Source organism: Dicentrarchus labrax, unplaced genomic scaffold (genome assembly GCF_905237075.1).
Source record: "Dicentrarchus labrax unplaced genomic scaffold, dlabrax2021, whole genome shotgun sequence".
In the NCBI taxonomy this organism is placed as follows: domain Eukaryota; kingdom Metazoa; phylum Chordata; class Actinopteri; family Moronidae; genus Dicentrarchus; species Dicentrarchus labrax.
The window spans coordinates 9,874,842-9,900,222 of record NW_026136713.1 but is presented as its reverse complement, the minus strand read 5'-3'; the positions used below and the strand labels follow the sequence as shown (position 1 = coordinate 9,900,222).

The 25,381-nt window shown below is 39.0% G+C and overlaps 1 protein-coding gene across 2 annotated transcripts in view; it reads right to left on the bottom strand.

The window, feature by feature from the left end:
- The window catches only part of LOC127374252 (protein diaphanous homolog 1), a 43,915-nt gene that overhangs the window by 8,293 nt on the left and 10,241 nt on the right, over positions 1–25,381 (bottom strand). Inside the window, exons 2-13 of one of the 2 annotated variants that reach the window (XM_051419400.1) lie at positions 9,124–9,150; positions 8,150–8,317; positions 7,557–7,658; positions 7,007–7,137; positions 6,469–6,552; positions 6,309–6,372; positions 5,566–5,705; positions 5,268–5,373; positions 5,009–5,119; positions 4,695–4,812; positions 3,419–3,536; positions 1,296–1,411 (exon numbers count right to left, since the gene is read on the bottom strand). In XM_051419400.1, coding sequence (XP_051275360.1) covers positions 1,296–1,411; positions 3,419–3,536; positions 4,695–4,812; positions 5,009–5,119; positions 5,268–5,373; positions 5,566–5,705; positions 6,309–6,372; positions 6,469–6,552; positions 7,007–7,137; positions 7,557–7,658; positions 8,150–8,317; positions 9,124–9,150 — 1,285 coding nt within the window. The remainder of the gene's footprint in view (positions 1–1,295; positions 1,412–3,418; positions 3,537–4,694; positions 4,813–5,008; positions 5,120–5,267; positions 5,374–5,565; positions 5,706–6,308; positions 6,373–6,468; positions 6,553–7,006; positions 7,138–7,556; positions 7,659–8,149; positions 8,318–9,123; positions 9,151–25,381) is intronic. The other variant, XM_051419401.1, reaches the window with a different exon arrangement.

Sequence of the window (25,381 nt, the reverse complement as noted above, 5' to 3'; positions counted from 1 at the left end):
GGAGACCTGCCATAAAAGAGTATTGAACTCTTGAGACATGGCCTGCACCTCCATTCTGCTCTGGTTTAGTTTACTATAGTCTGCGGGTGTTTCCTAGTCAACATCTCGAGCTGTCACTCAAGTCCAAAAATTTTGGCAAAGTTCAGCATTTCATGTTTGTGTTTATTGGAGTGACATGAAATGAAATGGATCAGTGACCATGATCATAATACTTTCTTGATCTCCATAAAAAGCTGGTAGGGATTCTGTGTCTTGTTCACAGTCACTTCAAACCTGTCTAAACTGTTTTTGCTTACTTTAATCATTCCTCTTTTTCATACTGGCTATTAAAAGATCCTTTCCTAATACGGTCCCAATGGAAAGGAAGGGGGGACAAGATCTGCAGTCCCCATTCTGTGCAAAAATATGCTCCAAAGTTTATCTGAAGTTAATATCAGGCTTTAAAGTTAAACAAATCAAGTGAGTATCTTTGTCATTTTAGAATTTCCTTTTTCTGTTTCCCCAGAAACTATTGCTGAGCTGAAGTGGAGGCATAGTAATGCAAAGAGGGGGCTTTGCAATGAAAGGACAGTAACTTCGGAAGGACTATAGATTCCATTTACCCATCACTTCCATTCTTTTAATGACCAGTATGAACAGGAATGATCACACCAAGCAAAACCAATTTCAATGTTCATATGGGCATGACATACTGATAAACTGCCCTTTAAACATAGAGGATGCTTGCAGACACACATACCCATGCACAGTTGACTTTTATTATATTGATACATTCACCACACCTGAAAGTTACCATCTAAACAATGTATCATCGTGTGTCAGGAATTAAACATTCGATAACGATACAAATAAATCTCACCTACTACATTGTGAACTCAAACTCTGGGATTGCTCTGTTTGATCAAGTGTTTGCCCTCTTGATAAAGTTCAGACCTATGACTCTCAAACCTGTAGCACAATTCATTCCACACTGTGACACAGTCTCTGTCTGGCTCCACCCAGTGGTGTTTCTGGGCCACTACACATTTGTCAACCATGAACATAGACATGGTAACGTGAAGTATGACCAAATAAATGTTGAATCACATTGGGCAAGTATATTGCCATTGACAGCAAACTAGCAATTATGTCAGTGATTGGAGTGGGGTAGGCCAAAAGTGAAATATGGTTAAAACTTTGAACCCACATACCTGGTCCATGTGCATGAATATGGCTCTAAATTCTAAGGGTGATGGGCAAGAGGGCACCACCAGAAAAGGAAGGACTTGGTTGTGTGTTCTGGTCTAACAACTCACCTATCAAGCTTTCAATGTTGAGGCTGAGGTTACGGCACTTGAAGTCAGGGTCTGCTCCATTCCTGTGCAGCACAATCTGAGCGATACACTCATCTATCAGCTTGTAGTACTGAGGCCTGCAGAAAGGAGTGACGGATTCACAAAGAGATGAATTAGGAGACAGGATGAAGATAAAATGAGAAGGATAGAAGAATGGCAACAATGGAGAAGTTTATACATGGTTCTGGGAAGAAAAGAGAAAGAATTCCACTCTCTACAACATACTCTGCATGTTGTGTCAACAATTATAGCAAATGTATGTAATAAAAAAATCTGGCACAGCATGTGAGTAAAGGATGGGATTGACAAAGAGCAAGCAGGTTCATTTGCTCAGACAAATGTGTGAACACGCATGCTTTGTCACTTTGTCTGCAACTGAGATTGGCTGTCTGTGTGAGCATGACGGTTTGAGTTTCTTGTCACAAAGATTGATTGTGTGCAACTGTGTTCGTGAGAGTGTGTTGATGTATGTCCAGCGCCCCGTGTCTGATCAAGCCAGCTCCACACAGACACTCAATTTTGGAGGTGTCTTATTCCCTGACCCCATTAGATGCTGCCAGAGTCACAAACTCAATACTTTATTTATTCAGTCTCCCTCCCTCCCCTGTCTCTCTTAGTCAATCTGCCTTTGTCTAACACTTATTCTACTCCTTCAATATACTTCAAGGGTTTTTTTTTTTCTAAAGCTCAGATTTATCCATGGAGCGAGAGAGACATCTAGTGTCGTACTGGAAAACTGAGTCAAACAGAAATGACTTTGTATTTGGCTACATCCTAAATCTGGCATTCTTCATAAGCCTGAACAAATTAAATTCAAACATTAGGTATATTAGGAAAAAGGTGGTTTGTAGGCCTAAGGCTATATACATTGTGATAATTCCTAAAATAAATATAAAGATGTCATGGTTTTTTTTAAACTACATCTATTACACACTGTACAGTCTGTGCATGATTTCAAGTATGACCATTTATATGAGTGCATGTGTGTGTTCTAGTAAATTCCCAGGCCTCCATCTCGACTTGAGATTGAACCACAGAAAGACCAAGAATGAAAAAAGACCCAAGTAGCAGGTACTCTTTCATTGATTCCCACAAATACTAACCCTTCCAATCCCTGTAAGTACCTCCCTCATTCTCTCAACATTACCTAGCAATTTACCACAACTCTCAATTTCTTCTTCATTATTGTCTCGCCCTGAACCTCCCTTCTCTTTTCATCTCTGTAATTATCAAACTGTATTTTCTGCCACTCTAGAGCTCTCCTCCCACCCTCACTTCCTGTCTCTCTGTGGAGCCCATTATAGACCAACTCTATTGTGTACCACTGGATCAACTGGATGGAGAGAGCAGGATAAGAAAGAGGGAGGAAGACAGAAATGACTCAGTCGGGGCTATTTGTTTGGGCGAACCTACCTTTTCCATCCTAACAATTTATTCCCCAAACTGTGTTAAATATAAATAACATTTTCCTGCCTGTCTGAAAATATCAAGGCAACACCAGACCAACAAGGCAAATAACTCACCTCAAATGTGTACATGTTCTTAAATATTTTGCCTGTTTTCTGTGATATGAAGTAAGGCAAAGCAATTTTCCCTTTTGTGTTGAAAGTGGACGTGAGTGTAAATGTGCATACACTAGGCCATACAACTCTTGACTTGTGCAACATTATTCTAACCTCATCTTGTCATTCAATCATTCACTCTTTCTCTCTCTCTTGTTTCCCTAGCTAAACCCCCACAGGCTTTAGAAGACACAAGGAGTGACATTAGCATATTTCTGGTGATAAGAGGTGATGGAATTCATTTCTATTAAAGTGGAATTGGACTTTCTTTGCATGTATTAATTTCGAAGCCTTGGGACGATGCTCTAGAAAACAAACAGGAAATGGAGGAAAGGGCTGAGAGGAGGAAGAGGTGGATGAAGAGAAGAAAACGAAGATTCCTTTTGTGTTTTTATGGATACTGCAGAAGAAAATGCAGTGATAGTTACATAAGTAAATTCCTGTATGCGTATGATATGGTTGTATGATCAGCATTTTGTGTCAACATAAACATGTGTGAGTGTGTATATGTTCAAGTGCTACCTGGCCCAATAATCATTACGGATCAGCAGCAGATGTTGCATCACGGACAGGAAGTGGCCGTCGGCCTTGGAGTCCTTCACAGTGTTGACAAGGATGTCAAACACTTCCCTCACATCATTGAAGCCGAAATTAAGGCTCCATTAACACAATGAATAGATGAGTTTAACACAGATATTAAATACTTCATACAAAACATTTTCATTGACAATAAGTAAAAACTCTGTACGGTCTCGTATAGGGACAGTGTGATATACTCTCACCATATCTTGCACAACTACCACAATCAATTCTATCACATAAGTGTATTTTCAAAATGAATTTGACCAACTGTGTTATATTATCTTTTTGTTTATCATGTGCTAGTAGCAGATACAGTGTTGCAGTGAGGAAGGCAGACTGTGTTTACACTCTACTGTTACCCTGGGAGACATCTGGTGTTGAAAATCATAACTGCATGTCAAAAGCAGCAACAAGAATTACAGCAGCACTTTTTGACGTTTTTTAAAAATGCACTGCAAGGATGGTGGTGTTTTTATCGAAGAGTCAAAGAGCTGATAAAGTGTGTGTTGTGTGATAAAGATAACTGTCAAATCAGGACAAAATCATTATATAGACTCTGAAGTTTTATAAAGATAGACAATATTGGCATAGAATAAAGCTATTAAGGGACTAATTTCAGGTCCAGCTGTCCCACTTTTTTCCAAAAATGGTCAGATATGCATGTGTTCAGAACAATATCAAAGTGTAGTAGCATGAACTATCAATTCCACCTACAATAAAAATTTACATATAACTAAGTAGTTTCTACTGTTGTGTACCTTGACTGATTTTATCTGTACAAAACATATAATTCAGAGTTGCAATAAAGCATTGACATGAATGTAAAAAAGTCCAAGCAGGGTTAGAATGTCCCCAGAGCCTGAAACAGTATGCTTATTAAGAATGAAAATAGAAATCTGTCTTGGAATAAAGTAAGTAATCAGGCTGACTGCACAGGGGAAGAAAGGAGCAATCTGATGTTTTGTAGATAGCTGACTCATTATAATGCAGGGAATACATACATATAATTATATACACTACTCTCTCTGAATCCTGCATATTCTTTTATTATGAAAAGCCTTATGAAGGTTATTCCCTTGGCTCATCAAAGTAATGTAAACATCAAACCATGACCGTAGAAAAGCTATATTGAAACCAGCTATTCAGATTTTCAAAGTCAAAAAGTAGACCCTGACAATTTCTACAGAGGGTCAATTTTGCCCAGTGGAAGGATATTCCATCTCAATGCGGATGTCATCAAGACGTGCTTTGAGGTCCTCAGAGTCGTCTTCAGCCTGCTCATCAAACACCGTGAGTTGCACCCTCAGCTCTTCATTTTCTATCATCCGCACCTCCTGCAGGAGGACAATGGGGGATGAGTGACAGGAAGAGTGTAACAAACACTGAGTTTGGACGGTTGAGAAAAGGTTTTTACAGCATATGAGTGAGTGTCAGCCAGTCAGCAAGGCAGAGGCATCAAGAGTAAGGCTGTGCAAATGTGTGTTGTTTGAGAGTCACTTTGAGAGAAGATCAAAAGAGTGTTTTCTGTACCGTCAGCTGTTCTCTGAGTCCCAGTCTTAGTAGCTCAGAGCGAATATGGATCCTGAAGTCCAACTCTTCTGCCCGGCTGATCAAGGCGTTGATCAGCTGCATGCAGCCACCCTGCCAAAATCACATTGTATAGTCAGCTTCACAATTAAGACTAACTAGATGAATAAGAACAGTAATACTAAAGACAACAAATACAAAAACACTAGGGGATTTATAATTGTATGATATATAAAGTATGTGTGTACATGTGTATGTGTACCTTAAGAGCAATGTTGTGATTGTTCATGCCAGCAAGGAGAGGCTGAAACCTCTCAATGTCCCGTTTCTCTGCCTCCTCGGTAATGGACTCCAAAACACGCTCATGACTGCAAAAAACAAGCAGGCAATAAGATAAATGCAAAATTTGCCATGAAAATTTTTTTATGCAGAATGACTAGCACATTCTGTTGCTCTATTCGACAGATTTTATTGAAACCCGAGATCCAGGTCAAAGAGAAATAATTTCTGTATGTTCAACTTAATAAATTACATGGTGTCAACATTTTCTTAATGCTTACAGGTTCTCAGGATGTTCCAAAATTGAGATGGCAGAGAGCAGCTTGACAGCATCCACCATCATATGAGGTACCCTGGGGTTGATGGCTCTGACCAGCAGAGGAATTCCCTCATCTGACTCCAGCATGGATTTCAGACCATACTAAAGGGGAGACAAAACAGTTAAAGTATAACTGTCGGACTAGAACTAACACAAAAAACATCAATATAGATCTTGACATACAACACTAAGACTGACTTAATTTATATTGAATCAAATATCAAATTTCTAACAATATTTATGTTGCATCTATTTCACTAATGCTGTGTTTTTTCAGTTTTAAAAAGTTTTTAACTTATGATATTACCTAATCAGAACTATGTTTCTTAAATAAAAAAAGAGTTCTGTAGCATTGTGTCTCTCGTATGCACCACATCACTGATTCACACTGGTGTATAATTCTTAAAAGTGATAGATCCTGAAGAGATCACGATCTAGGGTTAGACACATCACCACACTGAAAACTCAAAGCACTCTCGAAGGTTACTGATGACTGCGTTCACTGTGATGAATCGATTGAAGTTGGTCACACTGACTTCATAATGCCCTCTAGTGGATGAATTGCTCCATTACAACGAGGAAAGATAACAGGATAAAGATTATTGTATTACTAGTTTTATTGCTTAAATGCAACAACGTGCATCCGTAGAAAAGCATTAGTATTAGGTATATAGATGTCCATAAAGAAACAATGATTGTTCTTACCTTGTTGTTCATAAAGGCTTTTAGACAACGAATGATCTCGTGTTGACATTTCACTCCCATCATTCTAGTTAGTGATGCGAAAGAAGACAGACATAGGAAAAAATTACAACTATGCATTGATATAGAGTACAATTGCCTTTCTGTGGTTGAAGTGTCTTACGGGTACTCGTCTTTGTCCTCCTGTAGTCTTCTCAGCAGATTCAGCAGCAGTGCCAGCCCCTCATCTCCAAAGTTCTGCACCCAACTGAAGTGACAAGTGTACATGATCAGTACACCGAGCTTCTGACATACACACATTTTTTTAAAGGACAAGCATGACCTTCTTGAGTCACATGATACATACATAATACAGTAAGTTCAATGGAAATAGCCTGTATGAGGGACTGCAATACTTTTAGCGTCTTTTAAGTTAATATTTAATAGAAGCTTCTTTGGCAGAAATTTAAGCACATTAATAGGTCTGTATCGCCTTTGTACATCTGCACACTGTGATTTCTTATCTTTTTCAAAATGGCAAAAAGGCTTAAGCTCTGTCAGATAACAAACTGATCGTGAAAGATCAGTCATTTTTAAAAAGTCTTGCCAGAAAGTTGGATTGAGGGCAGGACTTCACACTAGGAGACTGACAGTTACTATGAAACCATTTCTTCCTTTATCTAGCTCTGTGTTTTATTTTATTCTCACAGGCAGTGTATTACCTGACAGGGTTGTTATTGAGTGAGACTCTCAGAGATTCCAGACAGCTGAGCAGTGGTGTGTCTCGGTAGTCTGCCTTTAACTCCTGGATGTACATCATAGCAGATTTGGAGCTCTCCTTCTGGTTTTGGCCCTAATCAACAAAACACAAACAGACAGTGTGTACACAAATTTGGAATTTTGATGTTCTTTGAGCTACTCACTTTCAAATATTTAATTACATTACACCTGCTGCTACTATTACTACTACTACTTCCCAATGATGGTTAAACTATACATTTCAGCAGTAAAAACATTTGTATAATTTATAAATAGTACATTGAATATAAATTCAATGTGTTTTAAAAGTGAATAATGACAAAACAGGCCCATATGTAGCACTATGTGTTAAGCATATGGGCCGAGGCCCTACAGGACAATATGGCATGTTAAGGACCAAATGTTTTGTAACTCGTCCTGATATTAGCCAGTACTGAAAAAACAATGACTTGCATGAATCTGTCTGCAAATTTCTTTCAGCACACTGTGTTAGCAATTTATTTTGGTACTGACAGCTTTAGACGTGTGGAGGTACTGGGAGACCATCTCTCGCTTGATCATAATGTCTTTTTCCCTTAGAGGCCGCTGCTTCTCCTCATTCAGGTTCATATCCACCTGGAGAAAAACGGGAAGAAGTAGATATGAAGAAAAAAGAAGTAGGATGGAATAGGATAAACAAAGTATTTTGAGACAAGGCGATAGTATAATGAAAAATCTGTAGACTGAAGCAATTAATAAGTAAAAAATGCATACTAAAATGGAAATTGTATTGTATTTATACATGTCAGGAATTACATTAAGGTATTTGAGTGAGATTCTTACAGATGCTCAGTTTAAAAGTTTGAGCAGGGGTGGTTTTGAGCTGAGATACTGAACAGAATTAATAGATAACACATTACTTTCTAGTTTGTTTATTAAATTGTTTTCTTTTTATTGGGGGTTTTATTAAAGGTATTGGGCTAATTCTACACAATGGGTCCTCAGGGAGATAATGAATTCTCCAAAAGCTGAACTGAACTGTGAAACACACACACACACACACACACACACACACACACACACACACACACACACACACACACACACACTTTTAATATCTATCTTACCAGCATCTGTTCGAAGAGTTCCAGGACATATTCATCAGAATGATCATGCAGCATAGCACTTTGCTGAGGATTTATCTCATAGTTCGCAGCTGACGAGTGTCGCTGACCGGGCGTATGGCCAGGCTTCTCCTTGTCCTTTTTCATCCTCATGCTGGTGAAACGCTCCAACTGGACAAGTTAGAGGAAAGAGGTCAAAGTGAAAAACTGCAAAATGTAACCATCACTGAAAGGCCACAAAACAAGGTAGCAATCCCTAATCAACTCACAATTTGAAAACAGGCCTACTTTGTTCATAAAATTCCCAAAGGCTATTTCTCCCTTCATTTTGGGATATTACATTTTCTACAACAGTAGAAACCTTTCAAAAATGTGAGACAATGATTAGGGATTAGAGACGTTAAAAGTTTTTGCCGACAAGCATTGTCACACAAAGTCAACAGGAAGTTAACACTGATAGGCACACAACATAACACTCAATTTGAAAAAACGGGATTTCTTCCCTCTGGTTTTATTGACTTTGTGTGGTAAATTGCCAATACTTGCACTCAGTGTTTATATAATATATTGCCAAATGAAAAACACTGAAAAACATCAATGTTAGGATACATGTAACCCTTGGCACATATTGCCTCAGTTCCATAATGATGGAGGGGCAACACTATCATGAATAATAGTTTGTACAATTCTGGTATCCTCCGTTTCAGGCACATGAAGGCATCACTAGCCTATGTGCCAAGTATTTCATGCTATCAGTGTGCATTTTCAAAGCATGCACATCCAATGTGAGTACAGCACAGGACAAAACACAGATACTCAACAACATTTGTGTTACAGTGGATTAGGTGTTTAGGTGTGTGTGACAGACTGTGACATGACATTAAATGGATAATGGTGAGTCAGTTTTATCAAAGACCACAGTGACAGCTGGACAGATCAAGCACATAGGTGATGGTGGCAAGCAGTAATAAACCTACCTCGTCAGGAATCAGCCGTTTGAGTTTCTGTAAAGGATGATCGTATGAAAGAAAAAAAATGGCACAGAAGGGTAAGAAAAATCAAACAGATGGCAGGGAGAAGCAGTGACAAGAAGGGAGTCAGATGAAGGGAGAGAAAAAGAATCATTAGACAGAAATCAATATGACAGGGAATAGATCCAGGAACCCTTCTACAGAGTTTAGTGATTCACAGGAGGACAGAGTGAAATACTATAAAATCAGAAATAAATCACTGTTATAACTCAATCCAGTCATTCATACACATCTCTAGAGAACTAATAAGTTTAAATGTAGAGCCTAAGTTGAGGTAATTAAGACATCTGAAAGGTAATAATTACATGTGTGATGTATTAGCAGCAGATCAACAGTCATAAAAAGTCAAGGGCAGATGTACATCAATACATTTTTAAAAAGGGAAAGTGCCAACCATATCTGAAATACACTTGCATGTCTTGGCCACTAGGTGTCAGGCTACGCCCAATAATGTCCCCATAGGAGACCCATTGTCAGCAGTACCACTTTTGAACCGCAAAAACAAATGCCCTGATAAGGTCCATAAAGAGTACATTAAAACATCTCAAATAAGAATAATCTAAACTAACGTTAGCATTACAAAAGTGAAAGAAAAAATAAGATGAAGTGAAAAATACTGTTTTCAAGAATCTTAAGACTAGGATGATATCAACATTTTGTTCTTGACTGCAAATTTGCCTAATATTCAAACTTAAAGGCAAGCTACTTTCCATGTATTCTGACAGAGGAAAGCAAATGTCAATATGTCAACAACTGCCACATGTCCTTCGGTTAGCAAGTCTGGAGAATGTGAATTTTCTTCCTCAGTACAATACCACCAACAGTACAAAAACTATTGTTAATAAGGAAAAGTTATGTGTATATGCCAGCTTTCACGTTCAAATAAATTATTATTATTATTACTATTACGTTGCATTTTGTTTCATTCAGTTTTCATTCGCTACTCCTCCCAGTATCCCATATGACGCCCTTTGTCTTGTGTTTCTAGAGTTTTGAGTTTTTATGAAACTGTTAATATGTAATATTTCTTAAATGGTGTTTGGCTTAATCTTTTCCCAGGCAACAGGGAGCTTAGTTATATTCAAACTGAACTGCTATGTGTATGTCTTCATGTTTAGTTGATATAAAAGTTGAGGCAAAGAAATGATTTGCCATCATTGGGGAAACAATTTTGTCTGGAATTGCACCAGAGGGAGAAGGGGGCACTGATTAGGCAAATTCCCACGGTATTTAAAGAACTCAAGCAAAATGCAAAGTATGTTGTTCCATTTTATTTAGATACAGTTTCGAGAATGGCAGTGGCTGGTGTTAAGGGGCGCACCACAGAGTGTGCGCCAGGCTCAAGTAGGTTCTCCAGTGCACTCAGCTCAGCAGTGGAGTCCTGTCAGCCAGGCCCCAATTTGTGATAATCATAAACTAGTGCTGTCAGTTAAACGCGTTATTAATGGCGTTAACGCAAACCCATTTTAACGGCGTCAATTTTGTTATCGCAAGACTAACGTTCTTTTTGGCCTAGCACACTTTGTAGTTTTTTTCACATGCTGTTGCAACAACTAGTAATGTTAGAAAAACTACAACACCACACCGGATCTAGCTAGACCGGAAACAAAACAACAGGCACGCCGCACACACTTGTTTAAGAGTAGTAGACGTTACGTTTTGAGTGGATGGCGAGCATGAGACGCCGAAATGGATGCCAATAATATTCTGAATGGAAAGTTAACTTTTAAAAAGTTGCCAAATGGTTCCAAGACAAAAGTGATCTGTGTGTTTTGTCGTTGTGAACTGAGCTATCATCGCAGCACGTCCAGTCTGAAATACCACTTGATGGCCAAGCACACAGCTGATGCGACTTCTCCGCCCCCTCGTCAAACCCAGGCGACAACGGATGATTTTTCTATAAAAACAACATTTGCACAAAGCAAGCCGATCCACTTTTCCATGTTGATAAGAGCATTAAAATGAGAAAAAATAATGGGACAAGAAGAAATCAAGGGACATTTAGAATAGATAAAAATGTGCAATTAATTGCGATTAATTGCGAGTTAACTATGACATTAATGCGATTAATCGCGATTAAATATTTTAATCGTTTGACAGCACTATCAGAAATACATACAGTATATCCACAATAAGAAGGCATGATCATACTGTCAAGTTATTTAACATATTGGCCATAGTGTTATGGCCACCTGGCCAAATATAATTTCAAGGTACTTGTACTTTACTTGTGTATTTTCATGTTATACTACTTTGTACTTACATTATACATTGTACTTTTTACTCTATTACATTTATTTCACAGATATTACTTGTTAGTTTTCAGATCAATATTTTATAAAAATGTCAAAAACATTAAAAACATTTGATCTTCATAAAATAACTAAAATAGCATTATTAAAAATAGTCTACCCAAAGGTATAGCTAAATTGTTATGATTCATGTTGACAACATGCTGATTACATGTACATGTCAATAAATCATAATGAATATTCCAATAATTTGTGACAAATATAACTCTCTAAATGGGGACACTTTGCATAATGACTCCTATATAAGTAAGACTTTGGATGCGGGATTTTTACTTGGAATGTGTAATGAACCATCTTTACATCATGAAAGGCTAGTTGCGGCTGCTTTTTGCCGTTAGACTTGAGTACTACGCATGCAATAATGAACTTACAGACGTCAGCAGCATTTCTTTGTAGTTTAGAGTGATAAATCGCCCCAGAGTACTTTGCTGTCAAAATATGTACCTGCTATGCAAAAAATAAGTCTGTCTTTCATCTGTGTGCGTTTTATATTTCATCTGAGGACTGAGCTTTATTTTGTGATCTTCCCATCTGGTTTTGCTTGATACCATGTCTGTAAAACATGGGGTTCTAAACATGGGGAAATATGTGTAACTTTTCTGTTTTCAGCCAAATGCTGGTACAATATGCAAGTGGCTGGTAGATTTGCTTCACTCACCAGCCAGAAAAAACAACAGTAATCTATTGAATAGCTGGTAAACATTTGACCATCCACTAGCTGTTTGGCTGGTGGACAAAGCCCCTACAGCTGTCGCCAGATGTACAATGTAGAGTTACATTTGGAAAATTATTGCTTGTTGAACACCTGTTGAAGAAAAGTATGGAGTATTCCTTGTAACAATCTCAGTGTAGTTATTAAGACTTCCTGTGGCCTTGTCAGTGGATGTCTGTACATCTATAATAAGGTGCGTTGTCCCTTTACTACAAGTGCCACAGCTGCACACGTTTATTACGAAAGAGAGAGAGCGAGAGAGAGAGAGAGAGAATGAACTCTGACCATAGAAACATGAGTCAGCTTACACAGCTGCCATTAAATAACAGACCCTCAAACCATGCCCACAGACACACAGGCACAGAAAATAATATACACACATATGTTGTGGTGCTATTCACCCTACAGAACGGAAATATACAGCTGAGAGTAGACACAGTGAATTCTAGGTGATCACACAGGAAACTGAATACGAGTGTATCAGGAGGAAAGCAACAGTGACAGATGGGGGAGGAAGAGACAAAAGCCATTCGTGAATTCAACTGTTAGTGTTAAGTTCCGCTTTCCAACCCACAAGTACAGTTAAGAAAACAGGCACCCATAGACTAAATTAGCCAGTGTTTGAGCCAGGGTTGTCTATAAGGCAGTCAAATGGGCCTAAAAGTACTGAATGTCTGTCTGTCTGAGGAACAATAAAGCAACAATGAACCACTTCAGAACCACTTTCACAACTGCTCTGAGTACCAGGGCCTCCATTAAATGGATGACGTCACCTTCGATTCAAGACCTAACTGGTTATTCATAGAACTGTGCTGTTAGCTTAATTTAATATCAAAATATTAATATGAATATTTTTCAGATACACCGTATATTACAATATGACGATGACTGCAATATTATGTATCAAACTGTTTGTTTGTTTGGTGGAAATAACTTTTCCACTGTTAAGATTTTTAATTACAGTCTGCTTGGAATCATTACACTGAACAACATGATATGATCAGTTATCAATCCATTGACAATAACACTTACTTATTCACCAGCTGTGGTTAGTCATGCTAGCATGCAAGTGTAATAAACACAAACATCTGCATGAATGTGTGTGTCATTGATCACTGACATAACACTGGAAAATAATCGAAGAAATTCCAACTATGTGCTAGTTCCAACTTCTCAAATTTGATGATTGGCTTCTCTGCACTATTTAATTCCCTTGTAAATGGATAAACTATGGGGTTTGGACAGCAGGTTGGAGAAACCAAGAAATCTGAAGACATCTCCTTGGGAACTAGGAAATTGTGATGGGCATTTTTCACAATTTTGTGACATTTTATAGACCAAATGATTAGATACATCTTTCCTAAAAGTAACTGATTATTCAATAATGAGAGCTCCATCCAATTGGGCTCAGAAGGTCTTTCTCTAATTTTCAACATATACCAAACTCACAGAATTCCTGAATTATAATGCAGAGTGCTCCGCAAGCCTAGTCTGCCATCTAATTGAGCTGATTCCTCTAATCAGCCACAGTGAGCTGGTTAAATTAAATGGTACATGTGGCGCCCTCTCACTTTGAGTGAACATCAAACCACTCACCAAGGTAAGAAACTTTTACACAGGTTGGTTGAGACACCCGCCAGCTTGTAACAGTAATGTTACATTATTCGGATTTCTTAGAAGAGAAGAAGTTTCATCCATCACTGAGCACTGGGAAAATTTTTGTTTGGTTTTAAATGACTATTGCCTATAGACTTGACATACTAGGGTTTCCCTCAAGAAATTGGTAATAAAAGACCTAAACAATTGCCCCATCTGACTGTCAAAAAAACTGACCAATAAGCAGCAGCAAAGTTTCCTAAAATTGGTTAAGTTGTGATATGCATGATCATAAATAAATTAAAATTAAGTTTGAATAAGATAAGATCATGATTGCTGCTTTGTAATTTTCTGTGCATGAAAAACACAGAGCAGTGCCCCAGAGCAAAAGCCTTTCAAAAAATACCCACACACGCACAGACACACATACAGTACATATACAGTAAGTGTTCCAAAGGGAGCATAATTACAAAGCCTTGAAGGCTGCATAGAAAATAAGGAGGGAAGCGAACAGGCTCTGTCTGTCTGTGAGATGAGCAGAACGCAAATCAGCAGATGCGGTTGGCTTGTGACAGCAATATAATGAACCAGTCACACACCGTTGCTGATGTGTCTGTGTGTGCCAACCTGCACCTGTCTGTGCATACATATTTAAGAAGCAGGTCCTGAGAGTGGTGAGAGAAATTATGGAAATCAGAGCAAGAATGAAAACTAAGTAAATGCAGACTTGCATTAGAGTGGCCACTTATACAGGCAAATGAGTGAAGCGCCCACAGTTCTGTCATATTCAAAATTGATGCACATTAGGTTAGGCTGCACAACAGCAAATAAAAATGATTCATCTAATAGCTACTGCAAATTTGATAAGGATGTGACAGAATGTGTCTTTATCTTACATTCACAAATGAAGTGAATAACATTCCATTAGTCTTGGAGATATTAAGGTACTACAGTATACCAGGATATTTAGAAATCCTGAAGGTATGAATTTCCTTTTTTTAATATTCTTTGGGGTTTTTATGTCTCTTTGATAGGACAGGTGAAGATAAAGGGGAAAGTGGGGGTGCAAAATGCAGCAAAGAAATCTGTGCTTTGTCTGGTAACGGTTAATGGTGCTTCACAATGCTGCTTTTATAGCTACTGATTGGTGATCACTATCTGGGAGCACTGGGAGAAAGCCTTTGCAATCAACGGTGTTCAAATGAATGGACTAGAAGTCTTAGCTAGAGGTATGGTTACAGATCGCTACTTCCTACGCAAATGCCCCTATCTAGAGCCAGTGTTTGGTTTGTCCCTGCTACTGTAAAACATGGTGGTTTAACATGGCGGTCTCCATTGAACGCGGCCCATGGTGCCTGTAGATATAAAAGGCTCACTCTACAGTAACAAAAAAATAACGATTCCTATCTTCAGGTGATTATATAATAAAAGCTGGATTTACATATATTTTCAGCCAGTCAATGATCACCAAGCAAGAGTTAGTGCTACATTCTGATGGTTTTGATTCTGTCTCGGCCTTGCCTGCAGTTTCACTCGGACTTAATTTGGTTTTACAATGTAGCTTGACGCATAAACATCCCTTGCCCTGTACTAAAAAAAAAAAATCCTGAGTCCCAGCTGGAGATTGGCCAGGTACCTTCGTTATAAAGACAAAATGCCAAAAACCAGAAAGCAGAAAAAGCTGAATTGCAATATGACAGACATGCATAAATAAAGAATCATAATGAGGAGGTCATTTCTTTACACACCTTTATATATGAGCTCTAATCAAAGTTTTGTCTCTGACTACTAAATGCATAAAGCATGAAATAATAGAAGTCCCTTTGGTCTCATGACTTCACAGGGTATTTATAGAAATAGAAAGAAAACAAACGACCTGTCTGTTAAGATGGATGTGGGCTTGCACTCCTATTTCTGTTTGTGTTTTGTTATTTGTAAAGGGTAATGTGGTACTGGTGTTGTAACATTTCTAGGTATCAATATTGTGTGAATAGGCCTGGGAGACAGAGCTGGGTGTAGGGGAGTATGATTCCAATTACATGATTGTATGGAGAAGACAGGTGAGGTGCTGATTGTATGGAGTGTGACAGAGAAGGGAAATTACAGTAGGGTGGAGATGGAAGGTAATGGAAGTGTGGGAGAATCAACATATTCGAACTGCATATGTTCTGAAGAAAAACGGGTGTAATATCTAGATTGTGCAGTATTTCGCCAATATATTTTTTTCCAAGCCTGGTGGTACGTACCAAAAAACCCAAAATGAGGCGCCCAGGATGGCATATTGAGGTGGCGCAGCAGGCGGTCTGCAGTTTATATTTGAGTTTATAATTTGTTTGTGTCTGTGTATATTAACATTAATATTAACCCTAACCCATAAAACAAAGTTGTCACAAGGATAGGACCGCATAAAACTAAGCTGCATAACCTATGACCTTTTCAAAACATTAGTACATAATGTACACGGTGTGCATGACTCATTGCTGCGCTTTATCCTCCTTGGCCTGGAAAAAAATTTCACAGTCGCATCATGATGTGGATATTCAGCTACAGGTGCTATCCTTGCAGCCCATTCCTGAGATCTGTTCTCCCTACCAAAAGTTAAGATTTGTCTAGATTTAAAAAAATCAGGTTCACAGCTCAAACCAGTGTTGTGTGTATGCAAGTGGAAAAGTAACTAAGTGCATTTACTCAAGTACAGTACTTAAGTACCATTTTGAGGTAAGTGTTTCTATTTTCTGCAACTTTTTACTTCTACTTCACTACATCTCATAAGGAAATATTGAACTTTCTACTCAACTAGTTACAACTTTGTCTTTTTAGGTGGTGCAATGAAACACTAGTGCTCCTCAGTAATTTAAAGTAACTATTGATGGCAGTGGCACTCATAAGAGTTTCCCAGTCAATGACAGGTTTTATAGCAGAATAATTATTGTCATTAATTCCGGCATTTAAAAATTGCAGAATGTTTTTCTGCAGATGTGCACACCGTACATCTTTGAGAAGCTGCAGTATTAACTGACACACTGTAGCATAATTATTGTACATTTACTATCAGATTGACAAATTCCTGCTAACCTTTTTCTCTGCTCCGTTCGGATTTACCGTCATTTTCTGTTGCTCTCTTTCTTGTTCAACCACATACTCACTATACATTGCACACTGCCGTATTCCATAAAGGAGCTCTGCTACTCTTATAACAGTACCTTTTACATATATGTCCATTAAAAAATGAAGAGCAGGAGCTAGCCAAGTGCTAGGGTGTTATTTTGCTTGCAGTGTGTGTGAAAATCTTTGACACTGCATTGATATTAATGAGTGTGTAAAATCTTAGCAGTGGCGCTCATAATGCACCACTGCAGAATTACTACAGGAGATACACTGGCCGTATGTGTATGTCATCTTGTTAACCATGCTGAGTTAGCATTGCTTACAACGTTGCCATGGCTACATACTGATTGTACTAATGATATCACACAGGGGGAAGCATTACTTGGCCAGGCACACCCAGATACAGCTGAAAAGTTTCCTGTGCAGCCTAAGCAGGAAATGGCCAACAACCCTGACATAGTGCACACACAAAGCTGTTTGGTTTCAACAGGCTTCTGAATTAAAACCTTCCCTCCCACTCCCAAGAGTTTATTTTGCCACAAGCTGAAAAGCCTTGAAAAGCAAGACATCAAAAAAATTTAATTACCATTTCTGATCACAAATGCTCTTTTGAGCAGAGTATCATAATGCTGTAGTCACTGTATCAGAGGAACCCCGCCTGCTGACACATGCCACGTTAGTTACAGCTTCTAAGCAACCAGTGACAAACACAAACACTGACAAAAAGAGCAAGAAAGAGCAAAAGAAAGAGACCACAAAACAACAAACACAATATTTCTACCAGGAATGTAGTGATATATTGTGAGACAGTTAAATAGCAATACAAATAAGTGAAGATTAAAAAATTAATCTTGATTAGGGCTTCATGATATGGTAAAAACATCATATTGCGATTATTTTGACAGATATTGCAATTGTGATTCAAGATTATGTGGGAATGATAATTTTTGCAGCACAAATTGAATTTGCACACACAAAAAAAAAAAAAAATTAAAAATATTTGGGGGTCTGTACCAAACAAACATGTTTTGATAAATCTGAAGAACAAGATTTTTAGACCAGGGCACCCCTGCAGCACTACAGTATTTCATTGTAATGCTGTTTTGTCACATATTTTACCTCTATCAAAGGCAATTTGCATATTGCACTTGGACATATTGGGATTTCGATAATATTTCGATTCACTGTGCTTCCGTAATCTTCATACTCTTTTTAAACAGCAGAGGGTGCTACATACTTTTTGACTTTGCTTGCTTGACACCATATGTCACTCATGTCAGTAGCTGTATCAATGTGCAAAGCAATGGAAGCAACAGGTGTCTTTCAAATTGAGGATGAACCATCCTTTTTATAATTGAAGGTGTGGCAGTTTTTGGCTTTCCTAAGTCATAAAATGAAAAAAGTAAGAAGATAACAGACAAGACATATGAGGTTGTTTTCCATAGTTCACAGCCAGGTTAACTTTTCTTTTACAGAGAACAGTTTATACCACTCAGAAAAAAGAAAAGAAAAAGATGATTTAATTTGATTTACTACAATATTTTGTAGATTTTTGTCAGAGATTAAGGATGTTTTTAGTCCTAATTTGTCTTCAATCTCATTTTGTTAAAAAAATAAAATAAATTCACCTCACTGACCTACTGACTCAAGGTGCACTTGTGTGTCTATGTGCGAAAGAGTTTATGACTGTATGTCAGTCCAAGTGGGGCATGTTTGCTGCATGACTGCTCCTCGTCCTTGGTCTACTTTTGTTAATGGAGAAACAATAACCAAACACCCCCCACCCACCACCACTTAAAACAAGGGAGGTCACTGTTGGCATGTCTCTTTTTGCCATCCTTCCTGACAGACAGATTTTGTGTCAACCTGTCTGCTGTCCCTCTGCTCTGCATGTAGCTCAGCTCCACCCTCAGTCAAACAGACACACAGACCTGCAGCTCTATAAATACATCCATAGTCTTACACAGCCATATCTATCTCCACACTTTTAACACTGTGCCAGTGGTGGATACATCTCATGGCTCAAAATAAACCTTTTTCCTCAATGTCACACAACTGTCCCAAAATCTACTTTTCTATATAACTCATAATCACTTCATTGACACACTCTGAAAATGTGTTTCAAAATTTGAAAACACAATATTTGGCCACAATCAGTTATTCTTTTAGTCATTGGTTGCGTTACTGTTTCTTAGTTATTTCTAACTGTTTAATCAATAAATGCATCACTGCAAACTGCAGTGCAAATGCAAACCGGTTTCTATATGGCAAATAAACTCTTTAAATGTTTACATATAAATTCAAGGAACACCCTTATTTAATACGGAGAGAAAGAGCGAGAGAGAAAGTCCAACGTGCCTCATACACCACACCCACTGATATCAGCCCATCAAATAAGATGGCATTTAGTGGCCAATGTTTACGTGTTGTGTCACTGCAGTTTTGCACCAGCTAAATGCAGCACTGGCACAAATTGCACGTAAATACCGATGTGCTGCATGCTGTTCAGCTCTGGGTGAGAGGACAAATAGACTGACCTGCAACAAGGCAGAGATGTTTATCTTTGTAAATATGTTTCCCTGGTACAGAAAGGCAAAATTAATATCAACAAAAAAAATGTGGTATTGACATCAGGTTTTCTCAATTGATGCATCCCTAAATTGAATATATTTCTCACCTTTCCCCTGATGGTCTGAATAAGTTGCTAAATTTCGCTAAACGTTTTTATGAAGTTAAGTTGCTAAGAAGGTAAAGAAAGGCAGATAAATCAAGCGAGCAAGTTGCCAAGTTGGCTTCTATCCCAGATGGTCATAAGTGATGATTGAGATGGATTATTTTTGTATGAGTCCTTTAACAGCCAGCACTAGGGGTATAATGATTCACCAAATCCACGATTTGGTTCAAACCTCGATTTTTGAGCCACGGTTCGGTTCATACCGCAGTTTTCCCCGTTTCCCCATTTTGCAGAGAAACAGAGAGAGAGAGCTGTTATCTGATATTACATTAAGCGTATACGGCAGAAATCTTACATTACTGAGCGTCAGTGAACGCACCACTGCAGATGTCACTCACTAACGTTAGTTTCGGTTTGGACACACATGCGGTGCACTTGAAAACTGAATCACGGGTGAGTTTATGAGACATAATGTTGATGGAGAAAGTCATTAGAGACACACACAGCGAGAGAGAGAAGAAAGAGGCGGAGCAAGCGGGCGTGTTTGCCGTGAGTGACGAGAGGTTCAGGCTAGGTGTGTGTGCAGTGTGTGAGTGTGGGGAGAAGAGAAAGGGAGCAGATTAAAGTAGTAAATAAACACTAAAATAAGGTGGAAAATCACATAGAATAACCTATTGTCAATACAAATACAATATAGGCGTACACCGCTACCACCCCACGGGCCGCCGCCACCGCCGCAGTTACACTGTCTTAACGAGAACTCAACAGTCCAGGGAGCGAGTGTGTCGCGGTTCTGTCTCTCGGATCCACGACGCGAGACAGTGGACTTGTGTCTCGAATTCAGTCTCGGTTTCAGAACCGTTACAGCCCTAGCCAGCACCATGACAAAAGATGGCATACAGATTATTTTTCTGTGTACTGCATGGCAGCAGGTTCCGAATCTGTCAACCAACAACATCTTCACTAACTCCTTGTCTAGTATGTTTAACACGATGCACTTTTTGCTGGGGAGTGCGGGCTGAAAACATAGCCCTTTCCTTCATTTGAGTGAGGCTACTCGTTCACACAGATGGATGTTAAACTGCAGAGGGCTCTGGAAAGAAAATGCAGAGTCATGCAGCAAGAAAGTGTAACCTGGCTTAATGCAACACACCATAATCCGGCAAGGTGCTGTGTGGTTCCAATCAAATATATTTCTTTACTTTGCTTTGTAAAGTGAGTGGTGTATTTCTACCATTTCCCATGCAATCCAGACAGCAGGTGTGACTAAAACAGGACCAAGCAACACAAAGATACACCTACACTCACAGATACACATATGGCTAAGCTCTGCAGGGTGGTTAGCTCTTAACTTCCACAATGTATGAAACTGCCTTCACAAACCGCTGTACCGGTTCTGTTTGGTTTCGTTCTCCAGCCGCAGGCAACAATCACTAAGCCTTTTAAGCATTTCAATCACATCATTCGTAAATTATGAGGGAAAAATATATCTAGATATATTTTGTCCAATATTATGTAATATAATAATAAACCCTAATATGACTTTTAGTTAACACCACTCACCCCTAGAATGCAGGTTTGTGGGAGAGGAAAACCAAGGAGACAGCCACACATGCCTGAACAAACACTACAACAAAGGCAAAACGTCACACACCAACAACCGTACAATGCTGTATGTAGGATACAAAGGGAGATTAAACAACACAAGTCTAAGGCTAAGCCTGTAATTTGGAGAGGAGTAGGGATTTTCCGAATGGGAAATGTTCACAGATATTTAAAAGAAGTCGATCTGAATAACCGACACGAAGAGCACACAATTCAATTATGCCCTCAGAAGGCAAGAGAGAGAGGGGGTGGGCAGTGTCTTTGTTAATGTGGGTCAGGAAAAAACAACAAAAGCACAAAAATAATATGGTCAACCCCCAACTACCACCTACATCTCCATCTCCCTGCAATATCAATACCGCCCTAATCATCACCAACAACAAAGGAGCTTGAAAGAGGTTGTTTTATTCTCATCATTCAAAGACCAAACTCTGCCAAAAAGCCAGTAGTCAACAATGTCAGTTAGAAATCACTTATTAAATAACTTCACATCTGATATTCACAAATCATATTCTACTGGCCATTTTCAGACCCCCTAATGGTAGAAATCACGTTGCAAGTAATATCTTGCCAGAGCTGCAGCATTAAAATAACAACTTTATACACCTACCTGAAATGTTACCATACTTTACAGAATGAGGACAAGTATGGTAACAATACGTTAGAGAGTCAATGCTGACAATGCTCGTAGCCACAAGTACAAGTCTTTTTCAGGTAAGTGATCTTCCTAAACAACTAGTGAAAGTTCAAGCAGAGGAATGCAGTTTTTCTGCCTAGCACGTAGCTCATCTCTCGCTGGCCCATCCATCTCTGGTACGTTATGTATAAAACAAAATTATATCTGGGTTAATGATAAATAGTAACCATTAGCCAGCTGATTGTTATGTATAAATATGGGTGCAATCTTAAATTCAAGCTGGAATCTCCACCTCCAAACAACCTTTGCAAGCTGTTTTGTTTTGTGCATGCTTCACAGACCACAGCTTACTTTGTACTCTGTACTAACAGTCATTTCAATACAGTGTTAGGCATTCAAAGTCATTTAAATTTAAACGGTTATCTTGCATCTTAGAAGTGATGAGGTTGCCACAAAGCATATTTAAACTCTTCCACCTCCACAAACCATCTCCTCACAAGCGAAGCGGAGCAAACATCAGCACACTTCACAGGAAAAATCCCTGACACACAAGCACAAGTTCACCCACTGTATACAAATCTCAAACTTTCACCTCCATATTACCACAAGAACTGATATGTCACCCCACACAACAATTCCTCGCTACCTCCCTCTAACCCTCACATACTCAGTCCACTGTACCAGCACACAGAGACTTTGCTGATACGCATGCATCATTGACTGCTCCTACTGATGACTACAGCCTTCTAAATCAACAGAGACAGAGGCAGGGTTTGTTCCTATAGTTGCTTAGAGGCCCACCATAGGAACAGTAATAGTAAGTAATGAACTACCTAAAAAAATCTTCACAAAAGGTTTTCTCTCTCTTTTTATGGGTGTTGTGTGTCCCTGTCTACTTCTGTGTGTACCACCACAATATGAATTCAGACGAGGGCTGGATATCGTTCAAAAATGTTCAATACTAGTACTGATACCATGACTCCTATACTGGTTAATTTACTTTATTGGTATGGACATTTGGACATTTTTCAATTCAATATTGACGCACCTCAAGCTGTGCCATAAAAGTATCAAAGTCAGGCACCCAGTCCTAAATCAGACAGAAGCTGAACCCCATGAATCCCAGCCTTGTGGGCATAGCTGATTAAAATATGCAAGTATGAATTTAACAAATACAACCTGGGTATAAAAAAAATTAAAAAATGTAAAAAGCAAGATGTTAACAAAATAACCTGTTCATACGCTACATTAGCGGCAATGAAAAAAAGTTGTGGCAATGTACTAAGGGTCATCATTACCCAACAGCAAGTTCCCAATTTTGGCATTAGCCTATACAAGTGTTATGGAGCTACGTGCACAAACATTTTTAACGCAGGTCCATGAAATAAAAACTCTGTACAAAGCCACAGTTCTTTGGAAAAGAGAACCCTACATATGTTTAAGCTTTATTTGGGATTTATCCACGTTTAACATGCCATTACCTAGGGTCTGACAGTTCCATCTACTTATTACTGGGCTATAGGTACAGAAGGCTCAGTGTTATACCTTAACTCACAGCGATTATAATGTGACTAATGACAGATTTCAGGTTAAGCTTAGTTTCCGACAGTCCTCGCCAAGACACAGCAGGGTGTGCATGTGTGTCAAACAGCTGAATTTCTTCCAGAGCTTTGAAAGTCTTAAGGTTTGCTCCATTCATAGTAACCGGCATAGACTGCTGTCTGCTGTCCTCCACACACTCAGTTGTACAAGCAGCACATAGGCCCATGCTGTTTACCGTCATGGTGTTGATGTACACAGACCAGTCTGAGATTAGCTGTAATCTGTCAGGGGTAGACTAGGGAGAGTCAAAGAGGGGGACTGAAACTGTAATCCTAACTAAGCCCCCCATACACAGCACAGGTCACACACAGTTAAGAGCATTCATATCTGAAGCATCAGCATACAGGTCTGTCTCCACCAGGGTTTCTATTTTATCTGATGAGATAGATTTTGAGGGTGCCATCTGAGATTTTTTCCACTACCCCATTACAATGAATGGAATTTAAATTGTGGTTCTTAAAGTATACAAAACATGTAATTTGAAAAACTCACAGCAGAAACTATGTCCTGATTTACTCGGGATAACATAGTTACTCTGTGTTATCTATCTCCAGTCTGGAATGTTTCAAACCTGTCCATTAGGCAATGATAAAACTCTATTTTCGCCCTTTATTTTCACATTATCCAGGCCTCTAAAGCATCCAGGCCTCCAAAGATTTGTGAGCAGGCTGTGTGTATGAGTATTAAATTTACTAAACCACCGGCACCTCCTTGCACAATGGATGGAAAGGAGGGAAGGAGAGCGATAAGGGTAAGCAATAATGGAGATCAACAAGGAAGCACCCTGTTCACTATTTTTGCGCAACTTCCTGTCGCAGTTTGAGAAATAATAACAGGGTGGAAACACGGACATGTGTTTGCGTGTGTATGTGTGAGCGTGCATGTACACATATACGCAACTAGAAAAATTTAGAAGGAGAAGTAAGATTTAACAGTTAGTGTGTGAACAATAAGTGACACCCAAGAGGTCAGAGGAGTACACACACAATATGTCATATGTTACTTCTTCATCGTTCCACTGAAGAACCAACAAACCCTGCTCAAAGTGGGAGCCACATTTGTCTAACTCATGTGCTAGAAATGCACAGCGGTGGCAGTATATTTGAAGTGAAAGACATGAGAGTGAACAAAATAAGTGAAATATCATTGCCTGGACTGGCCTGTTTATTCACATAACTAGAACTTAGTGAAGGCCCTCAACAAACATACAGGTGAAACTGACTATAGGTAAAAATCTCCGGGCAACATATGCACAGAATTTGTTGACAGTTCTTCTCTGAGGGCAAATAAGCATGACACATCCCAGAAGCGACACTCTGCTCTGCTCCGCATGGAATACCCGGTTTGTCTAATGTTTGAGCTGCAAGCCACTCGCATCAAATTTCACGCTACATCATTGTGGCACCAGACCAGAAGTCAATCAGTCAGAGGTAGGTAAGAGGAGATTTTAAGTGGAGAAACAGAACAATTTGGTTCCTTTTTAAGGACAAAATACACAAGTAAACAACGCAAGGCATGCAACAAGCTCTGAAGACGCTACGCAGATGCAACGTAAAGCTGTGCCTGGTGGAATTTTGGGGAAAGAAAATGACATGCAGAGAAACAAAGAGCTCTTTTTCCTCTAGAGCCTCTCTTTATCACACTAAAAAACACAAGCATGACAGCATATTTCCTCTAAGCAAACACAGACCACAAGACATAATGTTATGTACAAACAGTACACAATTAACACAAAAATCAGACAAGGGAGAGCTGTTGACACTGATAGTTTCTCCTCAGAGTATATGCTTGCTGTTGACTGATCTAACTCTTCTCTTACACTCTATTCAGCAAACATTCATTGTTCCTGCCACTGTTATGCCCTGCCTTGCCACTGTAGCACTTTGCCACATTCACATGGGTTCAGGTAGATAGCAGACAAACAGCCACTTCCTCACAGCAAAAGCACGGCAAAACGA